This window comes from Xiphophorus couchianus, chromosome 23, assembly GCF_001444195.1.
Source record: "Xiphophorus couchianus chromosome 23, X_couchianus-1.0, whole genome shotgun sequence".
NCBI classification, from domain to species: Eukaryota; Metazoa; Chordata; class Actinopteri; order Cyprinodontiformes; family Poeciliidae; genus Xiphophorus; species Xiphophorus couchianus.
This window is the reverse complement of record NC_040250.1, coordinates 15,847,665-15,868,797: the sequence shown is the minus strand read 5'-3', so window position 1 is coordinate 15,868,797 and position 21,133 is coordinate 15,847,665. Positions and strand designations below refer to the sequence as shown.

General features: G+C 36.7%; 1 protein-coding gene across 1 annotated transcript in view; it reads right to left on the bottom strand.

Annotated features, from left to right (window-relative positions):
- The window catches only part of trpc7b (transient receptor potential cation channel, subfamily C, member 7b), a 59,670-nt gene extending 43,128 nt beyond the window's left edge, over positions 1–16,542 (bottom strand). Inside the window, exons 1-3 of the mRNA XM_028008026.1 lie at positions 15,930–16,542; positions 10,994–11,756; positions 446–628 (exon numbers count right to left, since the gene is read on the bottom strand). Coding sequence (XP_027863827.1) covers positions 446–628; positions 10,994–11,756; positions 15,930–16,417 — 1,434 coding nt within the window. The 5' untranslated portion in view covers positions 16,418–16,542. The remainder of the gene's footprint in view (positions 1–445; positions 629–10,993; positions 11,757–15,929) is intronic.
- Positions 16,543–21,133: the final 4,591 nt, after the last annotated feature.

Here is a 21,133-nt window from a genome sequence, read left to right as displayed (position 1 = left end):
ATATACTATGTTGCAGTGAAGGCAACTTGATCTCATAGTTAGTTTAGTTTAGTTTAGTTAGTTTATAAACATGTAACTTCCAAATAAAATGGGATACCACCTAAAAGGATGAGTGAAAATCCTTTTAAGTGGAAAAACATTTTCATTTGTCCCTTTATCAAAAACAGCATGTCGAAAGTTTAAACTCACATAACAAGGGTACAGAAAAAAATTCAAGAATGCAAATTGATCTAATAAAATATGAAGAGTTTTGATATTTTTCAAATCAGTGATTTAATATATAACATTGTGTAATATCAAACATATGAATTAATCTCTTTTGAGTGCCATGTTATCAAGAATAGAGTTAAACTTCATTTGTTCTTTGTTTTAATCTTGGTTATATTTCACTCTATATATCTGGTTTAGCAATTTCCTGTTTCTAAAATGTTTACTTTCTTCTTACCTTTTTGACTTCATATTTGATGGCCAGCTTGACGCGACTGAGGCAGGGCCGGTTGTAGGGACTTGGTGGGCATTGGTCCACATCTCCATTCAAAATGGCCTCAACTTCTTCTGTGTCTCGACAAAGGTCCAGCACACCCACCACAAAGTCTTTGCACTGCATGGATAACTTACGATAGTCATTCTGCAGAAGAGAGGGGGTTAGAAGCATTAATAATATCAGAATTACAAATAATGTCAAAAACTACTTTTACACAACAGATATTTAGCAGTGTTTTTAGTAACCCTCCACCACTGTCTTTTTCAATACCGATGATAAAAAAACAATTATAAGGTGTATAATTATAAGGTGCAATATATTGCATGAACTAAATATACCTTATGGATCTCATTTTGAGAAACAGATTTTGAGTTCCACCATCTAGCGTCAGGGTCTCTGTACGTGACTTTTTTCTTACATTGCATGTTGGACATAGAAACCTGCATCAACTGTTTCCAAATAGATAAAAGATAAACCGTCATGTTAATTTTTCAGTTCTGTTAACCTTCCTGAGGTCTTAGTGTAATGCTTAAGAGGAGTGTGGCAAATACCACGGCCAGACAGCGAGGAAGCTGGAGTTTTTCCGTCAGACTCTCAGTTTCCGAAACTACACACAAAAAAACCCCTGTAAAAGCGCACCCAGTGTCAGTGCGACTGCGTCGGACTACGCACAAAGCAAAAAACTTGTGGGGTCTAAATTACTGTGGGAGGGTTAAGCATCTTCAGTCCTTTCATGTACATATTCTATGCTGAATCAGATTAGTTAGTTGAATTATTTTGTCATAAATTAAAATGTGGATTAATTATAACACTGTGAAAATTCTGTACATTTCTTATATGTCACATGGAATTTTAACTGATAATTTCACAGCTTAATTTTTTGATGTAGCATAAATGTATCAGAATATGTTTATTATGAATTTGTGTGATCGATAGTTATTTTACGTATTAAATTAGTGAAATCTTCATTGACAAAAAGCAAGCTTTCTAAAATTAGCTTGTTCTGTCACAGTTGCTGACCAGGCACTTCTACAATTAGCAAATTATGTCAACACAAACTCATACAATGTCACAAGTATATATAAAGGGGAAAAAAATGTCACATGACTGTGAGATTTTTAGATTATTTTGGGTTAAAAGTCACACTGGTACGTGATGAGTGACTATACACATCACTGAATGTGTGACACACACACAGCATGCTCTGTGTGCATGTTTATGTCACCTCAGACAAATTTCTGGTTTATTCTCTCAACTGACATTCATACTTCACACTGTTTTAAAGTTCCTGAAACTTTTTCCACTAATACTTGAAAAAGCATCCCTGACTTTTGACATGATAAATGACAACCCCGCTATTTGCAATTATAATATGACTCATGTGTTAAATAATTTGAAGAGTTCATCTGCAATTTCTTGACCTCTTCTTATGAATCATTCAAGATTACCTTTGTGTTGGGTAAATTGTATTATTAGTATTATCAAATATTTGTTGTATTATGTAGCCTTGTAGTTACATTTAGATAATGTTTCTGTGTGTTCATTAATTCTGATTTCTTCCTAATCCCTCCTTGGAAGAGGGAGGTGACAGATATTCTCAGCAGGACTCCCTGTTTAATGGAAGTGTTAGTTGTTCCAAGCTGAGTTTTATAACCCTGGAGGAAACTCTGCTTTGTTCTTTGTGATACAAAGCCGTTGCTTTGAAGCTATACAACGTGTCCCATTCGACGCCGTGCTTGGAGGCTTTGAAGCTATACAACGTGTCCCATTCGACGCCGTGTCTGGAGCAGGAAGGATTTAGATTGTAGATACCATGTGTTTAGTTTAGTGATTGTCTTGTGGCACTGCAACTAAAATGCTTTGACCCCACCCCCTAGAGTTGCAGCGCCCCGTGTGGCAGGGTTCCTAAAATCAATAAAACAGAGGAGCGGGAGATGTGTTTTTTTAGAGCGGTAGGAGATTTGTAACTGAAAGCACATCTCTGTTCGTTCTCCTCGCGAGAAACAAAGAATCTAACTCTCTTGTCTTTCCTGTGTTTGTGTAAAATTGTCTCTAATAGGTATTTAGACCTGACACTTTGTCAGAAAAGGAAAAAAGAGACTAACCGTGTCTTCCTCAGCAAAAGTCTGATTTAGAAAGAGAAACTCCCAAATAACTTAAAAACAGCACTGTTTGATGTTCTATATTTGGGTTTATAAATGGCACATTAGAAAGAAAAATTAAAAAAAAGACTTAAAATCTCAGCCAACATCACAATATGAAGAGCTACATTTCATAAATCATTAACAGAAATTAAGGCTTGAAAAAATAATTCTGTGTGTAATTAATCTACATAGTGTGTTTCCCTTAGTGCAGAATTAAATGAGCTTTTCAGTGATATTCAAATTTATTGAATATGACCGTCTATCTCTGTCTTTCCATTTGTCCCTCCTTCTATCTATCTATTACCTCAAAAGGGTCAAAGACAGGACAAAGAAAGTACAAAGGTCAGACTGAACATTTGTATGCTGTTGAACTTCCTGCAAAGCTTTACAAGAACAAATGATTCATGAAATTTTAGTAAAAGTAAAAAAAAAAATACATCTTCTATGGAAAGGTGAAAAAGTGTGTGAAATTTGATTTTGATAGATTTTTTCTGCAGCCAGGTTTTTAAAAATCTAAACTGTATGGTGCTCACCTACTGATCATGAACTTCATTTGCATTCCTTCAGTGTGTGACCCCTGTGATGATTGTGTTCTTCCAAGCATAACTTGTATCATTTGTGCTGAATATAAAACAGTGATGGTAGCTCCTGGAGCAGTGTGCAATTTCCTTGGATTCATTAATAAAACTAGAGAGAAGTGCGTTTGATAACGCTGGTTAGATGACTCATCACTGTCTGTCAATTAAAGGAAAATAATTTACACTATCTGTTAGTAACATCTGTTTGGTCTGTGTTTCTTTCAGACAGCTTGCTGAAATAAATCCATTTTAATCTCAAGACAATACAGCAGGGTGCTACATGTACTAACAATATATTGATAAGCAACAACATTCACACGGCAAGGTGGGAAAATCTAGTCTAACAGATGATACGCGTATAAAAATCCAATATCAATGTCAGATGCATGTCTTTTTTTAGCAGGATATGAGATTACAAAAGATTCATGAGATTAAAATTGAATGATGTGGTGTGAATCAGCCAAAATGGGGAGGAACCCAAGAGAGATAAACAAGACAAAACTGGATATGAACAACAAAAATCTAATTTTACTGAGAATTAAACTCATTCAATAATTAGCTTTGTGTTTCATCCTGGCTCTTTTAACATTAAAATGAGCTAAATTAATTAAAACAGAAAATCAGAACTGCGTAAATGAAAGAACTCCCTCCCCACTGCGCTTTCTTAAAAAGTGTGGGTGCCTTTGTCCGGAGGCTGACATGCAAAATTGATAGCCTGTCTTGAAAAGTAAGATGTTTGATGATAAATGTCAAGCCACTGTGGCAGGTTCTGGTGCCGGTAGCTGTACTCACATCTTCATTTAATGTGCAACTTAAGAACAAAAACATTCTGCATTTTTTGACGTCAGGTATTTTGCCAGAGGAAATAGAGTTGGTAATTTCTCTCGCAGTTGTGTTCTTTTTAGATACACACATTACTGAGATTTTTTTACACACACGTATTCTATATTATCCCAATGTTTAGGATATTAATTCAGAGCTTCCAGTCATCAGAGAAGACTGTTGTGAGGTATACAGAGGCTTGTTATTTCTTGAAGCTCAGACATGTTGAAATCTGCAAAGCACACAATGGATCAAGTCTATAAAAATATCTGAGTTTTAGACTTTTTGAAGACGATCCTCAGAGGATACAGTAACTAAAATTAGGTTTATTTTCTACAAGATACTAATAACATGCTCCTACCCAAAGGCTGAACCACCAGAGTAAGGAGACAGTCATTACAGCAAACCCCACAATGCTAAAGTCCAGTTCTGCTCTCACAAATTAGTGAAAGACGGCCATTTACTTTGTGTTGCAAATCAGACATTTGATGTAAAAGAAATTTCCTCTTCAAAGAATAGGTAACAACTTTCATTAAAAATTAAGTTCTTGTGTATTTTTTAACAGATTCAACTGACAACAACCATTCACACATGAATTAAAACAGTTACAAGTTTGCTAATTATTACAAATTTGTTTCAAGTCAACATGTCTGCTTAGAAATAAGCCAGTAAATGCTTTCTGTACTTATGAACTAGAGAAAAGCTCTGATTTCTCAAACGTATGCAAAGTTTCACCCACCCAAGAAATAAACAAAAGGAAATGTATATTGTTGGGTTGTGATGATGTAAATTTGGAGGATTCTCAAATCAAAAAGGCTGCTGTTCACAAGCTGTCCTTCAAATCTCAGATATGACACCTGTGCTGGTTATGTGTATGCTGTGATTATGATTATGCATCTGTGTGGCTCTGAGATGACACGGGAGCTGATGGCATAGCTTGATTGCTGCACCCAAAGAGATTTGGAGCACCTGGTACCAGATCTTTTTTAGATGTGCAATTACCAGCTTCCAACATGGAAAGAGTATATCTTTTTCTGGTCATTTTAGGGACTTATTTTATTTATTTAGATAATTTCCAATCACATTTTTAATATAAAATCTAAACATTAGCATAAGGCTAACAACCAAAATTTATATATTTTCTTAGTTATTTTCAGAGAACCAGTTCAGTTTAAAGCTGAATGATGTAGCAGTTGTTGCCATGCAACCAGATGCCCTGGGTTTGAATCCTGGCCTCACATCTTCCTGTACGGAGTTCAAATGCTTTCTTCATATATGTTCTCTCTGAGTACTCTGGCTTCCTCCCGCAGTCCAAAAACATGACTGTTATTTTATTTCATTATTCTAAATTTCCCCCCATGTGTTTGTTTAATCTGCCTATCACCCAAAGACTGCTGGAGACAGCCACAAGGCCCACAGCGACCCTTTAAGAAAAAGCAACAGACAATGGAAGGATGTTCAGTTTACTATAAGTAGCTTTTGTTATATTTTCTATTTTTGCCTAAAACTCTTAGCCAATTTGATGACCAAGAGAAATACTAAATTCTCAAAAGAGAAGAAACTTTAGTCCCTAAACCTCAACAAAGAATTGTCCAGCAGGTTCAACGTATTTTACAATGAGCAGCCAATAAAAAAAACACACAAACACAAAAGACAACATTTACAATCAGAAAATGGAGAGGTTGATAAGTTGAGACTTATTTGAAAGAACATAAGACGCTCCATAAAAGAAATGGCCAAAAAACATCAAACAAACATACTTGTTTCAAGGAAACAGGTAAAACAAAAACTTTACCTCTATTTTCATTCTAATACATAACATAAGAACAGATTTTTAGAGATACTTTGTTACAGGTAAAAAAATAAAATACTGCTTTGTTTAAGATATTAAGAGGCCAAAGAAATGTGTCACTTCCTCCTGCTGCAATTCTAAGCATAATGCACAAAATCATTCATAACACTGGCTGATTTGGTTTATAACTTTCATTTAACCAAGGAGATTGGGTTTTTTTTCAGGAAAATATGTAGATCTCTCAAAAATATCTAAAAACATTTCAGTATATTTATACAGAAATTAATGAAAATCACATGGGCCTGTTTAGGTATACTCTTCTCAACAAAGGTTTTGTTGGAATTGCAGCAATGAAATACTTCTTATAATAGCTGACCAGGTTTTTTCATGTTTCTACTGGTATATTTGGTGATTCATATTTTCGCAGTGTGTTCCATGTCTTTCAGGTTGGGAGGCCTCCTTTTCATTATTCAAATCTTTAGCTCCCATCTCAGATTCTCAGTTGGATACAAATCATCACTTTGGCTGGGAGTGGGACACTCAAAAATGTAAGCATTCCTTCCAGGAAAGAAACATGATCATCAGACTTAAACATTACTTTCAACTTTAAATCTGTGAGGGGATTGAATATGTTTATATTTGTCACAATGTCAGAGAGAAGCTTTGCCCTGCAGCCTCTTTTGATTCCAGAAACATAATAATTAAATTGTGAGTGTTTCAACTTTTACAGAAAGTGGATAGTTTGGTTGCAAAAATTTGCATTTTTATAGACTGATATTAATCTGGTTTAAAGGGGGACTTAGGATGACATAAACATTTCTCTGTCAGCAGTCCCATTAAAAGATGCACATTTAGTTTAATCTGTTTCTCATTAGACTATTTATGAATGTTTATTTGTCACGTGTAATTTGCCCATGTAAAGTTGATTGACTAATGCTATTAGCAAACCGAGTAGACATTATTTGATGCTTTAAAGCAATGAGGAGATAATGTGAAGGGAGACAGGGAGATAAATAAAGAGAGAAGACATGGGGATGGTAATGAGATGGTAATGAGACAGATAAGTCCTAACACAACCCTGGTCCCTCAGGTGAGCCCCTCTCATTAATTTGTTGGGAGATGGGAAACAGAATGACAAGCAGAAAGGCAGCATATCAAACACAAATGTGGTCAGAAAGTGGTGAGAACTGACAGGCAGGCACAGCCATAAATTAATAGACTTCAGGAAAAAAAAGAAATAGGTGAACTAAACTTCACAGAAGTAGAAATTGAAAAAAATCACAATAATAGACAGTTAAAATCCAATCTGATTGAATGAGCATAACACATATTTGTGTATTGATTTTACCTAAGATATGGGTGCAACACAAAGAGTGCTTTTAATTACATGAGTCTTAATATTGGTCTAATTATATGTAATTTAGATGATTGCTGTTCATGTTTACTAAAACCAATTTGTGGACTGAGGCCAATCAATCAAGTCCACCTTTTTGCATCTTATCAGTCTTGAAATTGTGACTGTGATATAGTCTTGGAAAATAATACATTTATTGACAAGAATTATGTCTGTAATAACAATTTTAGGAATGGTAAACCTTATAGAAAGGAAGCTTACATAAGCAATGATTTCACTAAAAACGCACAAAATAGCATTTTAACTGATGTGAATTTCTGTTTTTCATCGTAGTAGAATAACAAAGCAATTGCAATCATCATAATGGTTACATGTAATTATCTAGAAGGTATCTTTTTAGAAAGTTTATACCTAGCTTTTATCCAGGAGTATATTTCATTTGCCAGGTGGCTTTTATGTCAATGCTTGCTTATCTGGGTCAGGTAAAAATATGTGTCAAAGTATCAGGCTCAGGATGGATTCAGGCACCTCTGTAACTCAAGCTCTGGCTTAAAATGGGCCCAGCTGCTTTATAGCTTACATGTTCTGCCCCCAGCTCAAACCGATGAGCTTTCTCCCGGAGAGATGAAAGCAGAAAAGGGTTATAGAATTTTCTTTAAAATTCTATATATTTTTGAGATGCTATTGAAACATTTTCAAAAACTTGAGCAGTTTGGCTCTAACACACAAGCAATGACTGCAAAAATATAACGCACACATCGAGACAATTTTTAATGTTTAAAATTTTACAAAGAGTTAAGGTACAATTTACAAGTTTTGTTTCACCTGAGAAAAAATACTGAATTGGAAATAAGTAGTTCTACAAATAAAAAGGCCTTAAAAATCCATTAAAGATGAGAGACTGATGATTGCAGGAGAAGGTTGAGTAACAGACTGAGTGTGGTGTACAAATCTTTGCTTCAGCACTATATAGCTCCTCAACTAAAACTGTAATTTATGTACAGTATATAATGCTACAAAAATACAGAGAAACATGCCAATCTGATTTCTAGTGCTTTCCCTATTTCATTTGTGCAATTATGAAATTCAAGTGTTTTATTGAGTGTTTGAGTATTACAAAATTTATAAAAGCAATAAAAGAATAGAATAATCTTTATTATACCCGGAGGTGCAGTGAAATTGAGAGCTCCCACTGAGCCACCCCGCACCGCCAAAATAAGAACTCATTAAAAAAACAAAAAAATGACATAAAGCAAAAAGATAAAGTTATGAAAGATTTTTAAAAAATGTGTTACTTCCATAAAAATGGTTAAAAATTCTGTGAGGAGACGGATTAAGTCAATTTTTGGCTATTGCTTAGGCGTGTTATGCAAGTCTGTTTGTATGCGACTGTGAGTGTAAGCAGTTCTGACGGCCCAAAGTATGAAGCTGTTTGTTGGTCAGTCTGGTTGAATGTGACTTGAAAGCTGCTTCAAGTACATAACCTACAATAAGCAAAGCACTCTGAATATCCATTTAAAATTAAAATCTGTTTAGAAAGACCTCAAAATTCTGTCAAGTGGGCCATGCATTTGCATTCAGCTCATTTTTACAGCAAAATGAGATCTGGCCAGTGGCGGCTGGCCAGTAGGGGGCGCTTGGGCGCCGCCCCCTTTAAATTGTTTAGATAATAAATGATTTCTATTCTGAACTGCAAAATACTTAGAAATGTATTTATTCATACTGTGTGTCCAATAGACATGTTAGAATTTATTAAAATAGTAAATACATAATTCTAATTGCTCACATTGTGCACACTTCCTATGTGCAGGGCGCCGTCCTAATGAGAGTGTATGTAGGCGCATCAACTTTTGGCAAGCAGGTGATCTGAGGCTGACTTTTAATTGGTTGTTTAAGGTTTTCCACAGGGCGCAGCGCTCTGCGTCCCGGACACACCCATTTTGTTGTGTCATTACTGGTAGAGCGTCAGTACTGGCTAATTTTTTTTAAAACATTGTGTGATTGGACAATCCCCGATTCGAATCATTAGCGCAGCTGCAGTTCGTTAGGTCGATTCACGGTTACGTTTGCATTAAGCAATGCATTTTACTGCTTTCCGTGTTTGCTATTTCAAAGTTCTGGCACGGAGGCAATGTGGACAACAACTGGGGTAAGAGACTTAAAACATCTTTCAGAAAAATGCAAACGGCACGAAAACAGCCGCAGCCACCTAGACAATGCAATGAAGGTAAGTTTTTGGGGGAAACTTAGCATAGCTGAAAGGTGCTTTTCAACTCTGAAAAGAATCAAGACTTTTCTGAGAAACTCAATGACTCAGGATAGGCTGAATGCATTGGCCATGTTGTCAATGGAGAAAAGACTAGTCACAGAGATGACTGACTTTAACAAGAATGTAATTGAGAAATTTGCAGGGCAGAAGGAAAGGAGGGCAAAATTCATGTTCAAATAGTGCTATTTTTTAAGATTTGTTTTGTTTGTTTTTCATTTGTTTGTTTGTGTGCGCCCCCCTCAGTTTTTTTTAGCACCAGCCGCTACTGGATCTGGCACATTCTCCTACATGAGATCCACAACTCTGATAAGGGAGTATGTGTCAGTGTCAATTTCTACAAGGATGAGGTACAAATGTCAATCTGCAGTTTGAAATAAGCCAGATAAGGGACACAGCAAACAGGTTAAAGAAGATGCTCTGATCAGATGAGAACAAAATTAAACTTTATAGAGGCTTGCCAGTGGGACAATAACCTTAATCATGCAGCTACAGTGGGGTGGTTAAAATCAAAGCATATTCATGTGTTAGAAAGGCCTAGACCTAAATCTAATTGTTAATCTGTGTTAATACTTGAAAAGTGATGTTCACAAACTTTGTCCTATTTCAAATGTATTTTACTTTGATATTGTAAAGAAAAATGGATAGAAAGATTTTTTAAAAAATCAGATGCTATTTTGGCTAAGTTGGAAGTCAAACCCTACAATGCAAGAAAACGCAATCGTACTGAGTATTTTTGTGTAGTGTTTAGTGCAATTATCTTAGTACACGTGAAAAAAGACAAAGCTAACTTACAAGTAATTTTTCAGCAAGATATAGGAGCTTGTTTTAGGCAAATAATTCCTTAATATTGAAGTAATAGTTCCACTGGCAAATTATTTCACTTAAAATATGGACAATGCCTTGTAAGTGAAACAATCTGCCTGTGGATCTTACACGTTTTATCCATATTAAGAAATTATTGACTTAAAACAAGCTCTAATTCAGGGTTGCCCAAAGTTGGTCCTCGAGGGCGTCCTGCATGTTTTAGTTCTCTCCCTGGTTTAACGCACCTGGATCAAATGATGAGTCGATAGAAGGCCTAAGAAGAACACTGACATGCTGAAAAGGTTGTTGGTACTACCAGGTAGAGAACTAAAACGTGCAGGATGCCGGCCCTCCAGGACCAACTTTGGGCACCCCTGCTCTAATACATGCTGAAAGGTTACTTATGAGTTAGTTTTGTCCTATTGCAAATGTACTAAGGAATTTGCATTAAAAAACTAGACAAAAATACTTGGTAGGATTTTGCATTATAGTGTAAAAGACAACAGAGAGAGAACAGTGCATCTACAACGGTGCATCGGGGCGCTGAATACAACAGAATAAAATTTATTTCCTTTTCACATCATAACTATCTGCTCTGTGATTACATAAAATCCTTTTCAAATAATTCCATGTTGTGGGTGTAACCTGAAAAAATGTGCAAAAGCTTTAGGTACTGTAAAGAGAAGCTTCATATCTTTGCAAAGTAGTTAAAATAAGGAAGGATATAAACACATTAGCCGCCTCACCTTAAACTCTGTTTCAATGTTGGCGAGCCTTGCCAGTTCGTTGCTGAGCTCAAGGGCTGTGAGCACAGGGTCCTCACTGCTGAGCGACAGGTAGGCTGCACTGGCCAGGCCCTTGTACGCATTCATCCTTGAGCGTGAGTGACTGAAGGAGTCCTTCTTCTGCCTCTCCACACATTCTGAGCATTTACAAAAGTAGTCGTGGGGCCTTTCTATGCGGGCCCCCTTCGTCAAAAGGATGTGAACAATCTCATACTCCTGGCAATGAGCTGCCAGAATGATGGGTGTGATGTCATGGGAAAAACGCGTTCCATCCTCGTCGTATGCATAAAAGTCATCATCTCTCATCTCTTGCTCCAGAGGGCTCAAAGCCAGACGGAGACCTCCACCAAAAGCAGGATGACCGAGAATGGCCTCGACTATTCTGACATAGCCTTTGGAGATGGCCAAAAGCAGGCCGTCCCCAATCCGAGCCAGGCCATCTTTTTTCAGCAGCAGCTCCGTCACTTCCAGGTGTTCATTGCCCACTGCCAGTTGTAGAGCATTCTGGCCCATATAGTCCACAGAGTTAAAGTTCAGTGTTTTGGACTCTTCTAGCATTTTGCGCACCACAGGAATGTTGCCATACTCTGCAGCATCCAGAAAACGTTCCTCTTCTGCAGTGAGAGCAGAGCCACGCTCATTAAACATGTAGGCAGGACCCCGCACAGCCTGGCGACGCCCCTTTTCCCTAAGTGTGGTGTGCCGGCGATGCATGGCTTCCACTCTGGGAGCAAGAAAAAGACAGAAAACAGAAGTCAGTAAAAGACATACTTAGTGTAATGAAGGAGGAGAAGATGTGTTTAACATATCAGACAATTTTGTGATTTAGCTGTAAGAGTCAGAGAAGTATAATCAGTTACGTTGAACTGTGGTACATCAACACAAAATTTAGTAACTTCTTTTTTTGTGTGGATTATGATGATGGCCGTGTTTAACACAGATTTCTATCCAGATCTCAGAGAAAAGCCCAATCCCGACTAAAGCAACAAACTGTTACCAAATCTAAAAAGGTCAAAGCCCCCAGTTAAGAACAAGAACAATATTTGTGATCCAGTGATATTTCAAACACACTGCTCGCTGAACTGGGATTTAACCATCATCAAAGAGTGAAAAAAAACTTCTTTCCTACAATGTCTTGATTTGTCATTCAGTCATTAACAGAAAAAAATCAAAACAATTAGATAGTAAAAACAAAATAACCCACAGAACTTATGAACATGAATGATTATAAAGCTACACTTTTAAAGTTTATTATTTCCCACAAAAGCTTGTGACATAATTCCAATATCATTGACATTAATATTTACACAACTTCTTAAAGGTCCAGTTTGAAAACAAGTGTTGCTGCTAAATTACAGGCTTGTAATTTCAGTTAGTTGTAATTCCCTTTTGACTCTCGTTGCGTGTGTGTGTGTGTGGGGGGGGGGGGGGGTGCGTGAGCAGAAAGCAGAAGGCGAAAATGGAAACCCGTTCATGCTAGATGTATTCACCTGGGGGGTTTTGTGGATGTGGAGCTGAGAAAATGAAGACAGCTCCCTATGCCAAATCCCATGCACATGGTTTGGAGAGGGTGTGTAGGCGTGTTCTCAAATGTGTGTGATTAAACCCTATTAAAGGTCAGCAATGTTTTAATTTTTCATTTACACCATCAACATCTCAGGACGCCAATCACTGTAAGAAGGAAATTTTTCTTCTTCATTCCTCATACATTTAAAGTGTCAGACTATCCATGCATAATGTCAACATAGCATACATTATCTGCAACATGTAATGTAAATTATTAGCCCTTTGGCAATCAGCATTTGTGTGTGGCTTTTGAGTTACACTCTATAGTTTATGTTAGCAGCTTCACACCATCACCAAAACGTCCTGCATTTCAAAGCATTTAGAAGATTCCTGATAAACAGAAGAACAGTCTCCTTCCAGCCCATTTGGATAACCTTATAATCAAGTAATAAATTGCCTTTTCCCATCTCTTTTAATCTCTTTCTCCATCCATCTTTGATTGTTTGTGATTTGGTCTAGAAATAGAACTTTTTTGCATCGTTGCAGAGTTGAATTACAGCAATGTGGACAAGAGGAAGCTCACACAATAGAGAGATACTGTCTGTGTGCTTTGGGGACAAAAAACAAATTTCCGTAGAGGAAAAAGATTGCTTACATTACTTACTTATGATATGGTATGATTACATGCACACTTTGCACGAGGATGCATCTAAAATTGGATCATTTTCATCATTCTGGGAAAAAAGTGGGCAGATTATCTGGCACAGAAGCAGGAGCCCCAAGTGATTTTTATAATAAAGCACATAATACCATACATTATCAAATTATTCTAAAATGTATTTTATGCCTAACTGTTGACAAGATGCATAACATTCATGCACCATTCTATAATTATTCTTGTACACCAGATTAAAACAAGTGAGTTTATGTGAAAGAGGATCATATTGAACTAAACAAACCAGAGAACCAGTGGTGTGCAGGAGTTGATCTAGACTACTGGCTTAAAGCAACTTTTAAAGGTTTATTCAATTTTGTACAAAATGTAAGTGAATCATTTGGCTTAATTTATCCTGGGGGGATTTGGATAATTTGGATATATTATTCAACAATTACTGCACTCTCAACAGACCTTTGCAGTCTGAATATTGCATATACTGTTATTGTATGCGATAACAATGCACAATATACTGTTCAGCCTTACATATAATGCAAAACCTTGACAAAAGAGATACAGGACACTTCTAAACCACAATATTAGACAATTACCTATGCCATTACTTACTTAGCTGAGGGAATTTTCAAATCATTAAGCAAATTACTTTATAGGTTGAGTAATGAAAATGCATTTACCAATCAGGTTCATTTAAATTTCCTATATTTGCCTGATTGTTCATAAAGCAAATTTTAATGATACTCATATAATCCCATTTCCTTCAGGTAGGATTTGGTGATCATGCTAAATGACTGTTTCTGACAGTTTGTCCAAAATCACAGACAGGCTGTATGGTAATGCAGAGGAAATTTTCTATATATATTGAAAATAAATGTAACACTTGACAAATTGAAGAAAAACTCCAATCTATTGAGTCCTGCACTGAAAACATCCATCCTTTTCATTTCACTCCTCTGCTGAAGATAAATGATGACTCTTAAATCGACAGAACGTTGTTCTGAGGATGATTCTCCCTCTAAAAAGCAACATTTATGCATAATTTAAAAACAGCATTTGGTCTTCACTATTTCTATAAATTAGGCCCCTAAAACTTTAGATGAAAACCAATGACATGTGAGTCCATGTCAAAGTTTAATCCAAAACACAAAACCAGTGAGCAACTAAGCCCACTTGCCCTGTCACCACAAGTAATAAAATGGACATCAGACATTACTATAATATGTCATATAATAGTTATTTAGTTCAAAATGTAGCAGAGGCCTTCAGCAGATTGCTAAACTAAACACATTGCCAAGAGGGACAGACATTAGAAAACCAATCCCCATCACTCAGGAAACGGGGGCCATTTCAAAAGAACTTAAGTTTATGATAAAGAAATTATATAAAAAACTATAATTAAACTGAAGCAATTTGTTGAGGTTAAAGGAATCCTATTGTCTTTTATGTCTCAATATAAAGGAAAAATCTCTATTGACTATCTTTTGCCTTAATATTCTTATTTGGGCATCACTTCCACTACACCTTTTTTCACCTGTTTAATTACATCTACCGAACAAAACTCTACAATCTGATCTTAATTGCTCATAATGTGCTTCTTTTCAAAACTGATCTCTCTAAGGTGTGAGCGCTGGGTCATTTATTATCAGTGCATGCAATCATTTATACCAGATCATTTACAGTTTAACAAGACATGCAAAAGAGAAGAGATGAATTTGGTTTCAAGTCAAATGCAAGGAGACCACTGAAAAAGTGTGAAAATTTATTTTTCAACTCAGATCAGCTTAGCGATTAAGCACATTTGTCTAATTTAAATATGCACTTAAAAACAGACTTTGTAAGGCATTTTTCACTATATTGTATTGCTGACAAAAACATGCAGTCCACCCTCTCTTGCTTGCATTTTGGACAACACTCACATTCTGGTGACAGGCATTAGTAAAAGTCAACGTGCTTCTTTCCACATGATAGACCTTTAAAGCTGAACACTGGAGTATCAAAGAGGCAGACCAGGGAGGATCAAAGAGCCAATAGAGAGGCCTGCCACTGCCAACTTCTGATAGTCATGGATATAAGCTGCTAAATTTTCATTACGTGCCATTGTGCATGTTCCTAGATCTCTGTGGAGCACTTCCACACTGGAGCAGTGGCTGGAAGCTGAAAATATTGAGCCTTTATCTCATAGTTAAGCAGTGAAAATGGGTAGCAAAAGAAACTCGTGGTTTGATTGCAGGACAGTAATAATAGTCACTGGTTTAAAAAAAAAAAAGTATCTGACTGCATTGCATTGTAGTCTCTTCAGGTATAACATAGGCGAAACACAGTAATAAACTGAGTCTAAAAGAGCAAAGAGACGCAAAAAGAGGCTGACAATTACAGTATTTATCTCAAACTATTGCTAATCAACCAGGTTGATGCTTCTACAGAAAAAAAGCCTCCTTTTCCCCACTTGATGTGAGACACATTAAAAGGTAGAAGTGTGTTTAGAGCATTTCTTCTCACATGCTTCATGCAACTGGGTCAGCGGAGATCTTAAACTCACCAAACCTGACCTGTACCTGTTGACAAGAGGGATTTGACGTCGGTGATTAAATTCCCACAATGCAGAGTTTGCCTTGAAATTGCAATTGTCCAATATCCGCAAAGTTCATGAATGCACACTCTACGCAAGGCCTCGAAAATACTACATTAAAACTGAGAAATAAAACTGTCAGGACTCACGATTGCCGGCTGTCTGAGCTGAACTCGGTCTCTATGTGCTCAGCAGAGAAGTGGTTCCCGTACTCCGAGAGCTCCGGAGCCCTGTACAGCCTCTGTCCACGGTGCTGAAGGCGCTCAGTGCTCTCCGCGCCGCGTCCCCTCCATATGGGAAGCGGGTCATCGTGCTGTTCATGTCCGACATCTATCCGAACATCCGGCCGCGAGCGAGAGGTACACCCGGAGTCCACCGCTCGCTGGCGGAACTTTGGCGGGCTGAAATGTGGGGAGCCCCCGAGCTCCCGGGTCCCTGGAGACGGGTTCAGACACTCTGAGGAGGCGAGAAAAGGCGGGTCCGATTCCCCAAGCAGTGGAGAGGCTGAGGAGAAGAAGTCCAAGGGCCGTGAAGTGGAAGGAGATCCTCGGGGAAGACTGACAGAGAGAGGCGGCGAGGGAGACTCCGACAGATGTGCTCTCCCGCCGCCGTCGCTTTCCTCCCCCCTGTCAGACATCGGGAGAGTTCGGCAGCACCATTTACTCTAAAGCATTTGTGCAAAGTGGCACATATTTCCTGTGTTTTTCAAAGTTTCCATTGAACAAGTTGCCGCTGAGACGCGCGGCAGCGAGGGGCAAAAACCTCCACCTTCACTCAGAGGTCCGCGCACACTAATTAGAGAGAGCGCGCGCGCAGGAAGCCCGACCTTTTACAAAATGGAAGATGAGGAACAAGTGAAACACAAACAAATATTACCAAACAAGTGGAGACAGCCAACATAGACAACTATAATTAAACTACAGAGTAAAATAGAACTTACCGACATTGGTTATCTATAATGAAACACAGCCAACTGATCAACTAAGACAGAATGAAACGAGAGACAAGAAATAATTATAATAGTCTAACAGCGACCTATTCTTTGGATGATGTGCCTTAAAAACAAAACAAACAAAAAAAAACTTTAAACCAGGTGTTTATATAAGCTTCAACTCAATCTAGATATAGTTACGCGCTGATTGGACATGTAATGCGCAGGTTTCTGCTTTTTTTTTTCTACATTGTTATTTAATCAACTTTCCAAAACAATCTTCTATGCACACAGCCGCCCAAAAGTCCATTGGGGCCATGGGCAGAATTACCTTTGGGAGCGGAATGGCATACAGGACCATTACCTATTAGCTACAACAGTATAAGCTTACTGTCTGGATACTGTGGATTTAAAGAATGAAGATGCATCAAATTTACCGTTGAGATCTTTCACTGTTCTGACAAAATATTTCTTAATGCGTGACATGCGCCAAATTATTGTGCCACTTGTGATGTCATCAACTCAGATGCACACAAAATAGATTTAGCAGGGTATTATTTTTTCTTCAGTCCACTTTTTAAAAATGTTTTGTATAATTCTGACAATCCCTACCTCTTTATGTATCTCTCTTTCTATAGTCCATATACGTTTTAGAGGTGAAAAACATATATATCCTAAAATGTGTCTTTAAATGTTAAGAGTAAAAAGTGTGCTCTATTTACCAGGACTGAAGCCCACTTGTTTTGGTGGATGCAACAAGACTAGAATATCGTCTTCTGACCACACTCTCAATCTGACAACTGTTTAACTCACTAGCTCAAGTCAAAACACTGAAGTCAGCCATTTAAAAAAAAATCCCTTTATATTTAACGTGAGTGTTGCACTTAACAAAGCAGTACTTCTTAAAGGTGTGGACAAAACTAAACACCATTTAAAGTTGTTCCTATTAGAATTAAACAAGAAGATAAGCTTGAATATCATCCATTTTATGTGTGTGTCTGTGCATGATAGTGTGCGCGTATGGTCCTCTAATTAGAAGCACAGACCCATTAGTCATGATGGAGACTTCCTGCACCCACACACAGACAATAACCAGTCCTGACCCAGCTCTTTGATCCGCTATTATGTTTATGCACCGGACGCAGCCACTCGCAACACCTGTTTTCATTTGTGATTACATGTGGGAAGAAAATCATTCACAAAACGCCCTGAAGTCTGAGCACTATTCTGCAAAAGAGAGCTTCCTACATGTATTAAAATAAATGCTACACTTACTGAGTAATTTGGCTTACAAGCCAAATATGTATTCTTCTTTAAGAAGGAAAACAAACTGTTAGGCGTAAATTTATTCTGTTATCACCGCTTTTCCACAGTCCATAATTTGCAAAGCACATATGTGAGGTCTGAAACTGCTCAACCAAACGGAATAGTTCTTTACACAAATTCTTTAACACACGACAGATTATGAATATCATTTATTATGTTTGTGTTTTTGCATTAAGAACCTATAAAAAGGAAAAAGCAATGAAGCAGCTAGACTGAATGAAATTACAAATTTAAAACAAGCATTTTAGTCATACTGATCAACTTTTAACTTCTTAATTCTTTATGTTGTAAAGAAAACGATCTGATTTTACAACATAAAAATACCAAACAATCAGTAAAATAAGATAAAAAATGTATTTGTTAACATGTGTGATCTAGGATTTCTTTTGCTGATGCTGAACACAAGTATGTTTCTAGTGGATACTGCACATGTATGCATTTTGAATTAGGGATAGGCTCAATATTTAAAGCATTTGCATTTTTACATAATTGCTCAAAAGTCAAAAACTCACAGTTTGCCACTCAGCCACTCACATTAAAACAAAGTGCTTTGCAAAAGTTGAAAATAAAGCGCCAAGTTCTAAAACAACAGCAGAAAATGGCAAACTACATTATCAATAATTATGAAACACAAAATGTTGAACTGAGAAAAAGCTATTGTAATCCTAGAGCAATATACAAACAATGTGAAAACATTAAAATGATTAAATCAATTAAACACAACACTCAAACCACAGTTGGTAGAAAAACTCGCACTTTATAAATACAGTAGATGCCTTTTTTATTTTAGAGACAGTGATGAGTACGGGTTTAAACACAAGTCATGGTTACCTGCATCAAGGTGTGATTCTGGCTTTCACATCCAAAGTAAATGTCTAAAACTACGACAATGTTAACGTCTCAGCTTAAGAAAAAATTTAATGTTCTTTTCTGGTTTACTGTATACTCTAAGTGAAAACGTCCTGATGCATTACATTGCTGTATCCATCAGCAACACAAAACTATACCCCCCAGTCAGCTCTCTTACTCACTTCCAGCACTAATGATTGTTTTTACACTACATTGTGAAACTGGAGTAGTCTGAGAAAACTGTAACATCCATAGAAAATAAATGAAAACACAAAACACAAAGACCTGCGTCTTATTACTGAGGTCAAAGTGCTAACAATTACGCCTCACATTTTCATTTCACAATATAGCTTTCTTTAATTGTAAATCAATGCAGTGGAGAATTTGTCAATGCAGGATTTAACATTTGATAGAATATTTTAAAGACTTGAACTTTCTTTAAGCAAGAAAACATATTCACGGTATGAAAACTATGACTCCAAGTTCGCACAAACAGAAATACCATACCTGCCAATTAAAACATTCAATATAAAAAAGCAGAACTAGTGCACTAGGCATACGCCACTAACCCCTCAAATGTGTGCATGTACCATAGTTAAAAGGAAATTTTAACTCTGCAGACAATATTTTGATCTTACTTCCGAACAGGGATTAGTCTAATGATTTTCAAGTGCTTTATTAAAAAGGTGCTCTTTAATGCAGTATTTTAAAGATCTCCAAGGAAAACTGCTTTATGAAAATAATCCACTTTGCTGTTGATTTTCATAAATCTGAATACTCTTAGTGACCTCTTTTCAGTTGTTGTTGCAGGTATTAGTAGTTTGTGGAAAAGAAGGTCCCTTTATATTTTAATTTCATAAGAGACATTGAAACACAATTTGAAACTCAATTTAATCATATCTGAAAACCCTAAATGTAGACATGTTTTGACCAACTACACTCCAGAGTAAATTTATAATAAAGTAAATATTTATTTTCTCAGTGTTGTTTTAAAATCTATGAATCAAAACACTGAGCAGGTTGTTAATAAATATAACTGAACCTGAACAGCTAAGGGACTTTGGGAAGAGCCAGACTCCATGGAAGGAGTGAAGTGAGTTAGATTCACTTCTGCCAGGGAAGAGAACATAGTTATAATTAGCCTTTTGGAAAGGCTGGTGTTTTTTAAACAGAAAAAAAATAAAATAAAAAATAAACAAAATAAGAACAAACATTAAAAATAAGCTTTGGTTCAAGGAGTAAATTTTTGAAGTTCTTTTGATGATGAACTGAAACATTTAATACTGAAGAGATTTAGAATACTACTGAAGAAAAACATCAGTAAGCTTTACATCAGAAGTCTAAATTTATTGGAGTTTTGTTGTTCTCTTGGTCTTGCAGAAAACAAATAAAGATTTTACAACTGAGCTGCATAGTTTGTTCATTTCAGACTGAAAATATGATTTGCACATATGGATTATATCCATACTAAATCTTTTGCTTTTCTAATTTCGGCAAGAGAGGCAACTGACTGCTGGTCATAACAAGTCTAACATAAATTAGACTGACAGACCTTTTTCAGCAAAAGGCAGCAGTAAAGTCAGTATGTGAGTCAATGTGCACCTCATATAGATCAGAGGAGATAAACAGAAGATTGCAGAACTACTCTGCAGAAACCAAAAGTTAACACTTGGTAGCAGCATTAAAGTAACATAACATAGCTTCAAGCCAAAACACCCTCCTACTGCTGCCACTGCAAGATGTCAGGCAAAGAACTGAGGATCATGCACGATTTCTTTCACTTAGCCGACCTGATAAGCAGGTGAGCAACAGGTGAGTCGATTCCTCTGCAGGAGATCGGCTCCTGGCATGGGGATAGATCAGCAGCATCAACAAAAGCAGAAGAAGCTGGAATATTAAATAAGATGAAAAACAAAGCTGTAGCTAATCTTTCCCGAGGATATTTACATGAAGTACTTAGTAAGTGTTGTGATATGGGGATTCATGCCAGAAACTAGTTAAAATACCCCATAAATTCTTCATATATTAAGATTAAAACCGCAAAGTTCAGAGTATTTTATTGTTATTTTGGGTAAAAAAAAAAAAGTTGTCTATGATTAAGCTGCGAAAAGAATTTTTTTTAACATGTTTTGCCGATTTTAAACATTTAAGAGGTGGGGAGGCAAGTCTGTAATATATCAATCTCTGAAAACCATTTCAGGGACTTTTTACTTTAACTGCGATTAAAGCAATATGTTACAAATTTCA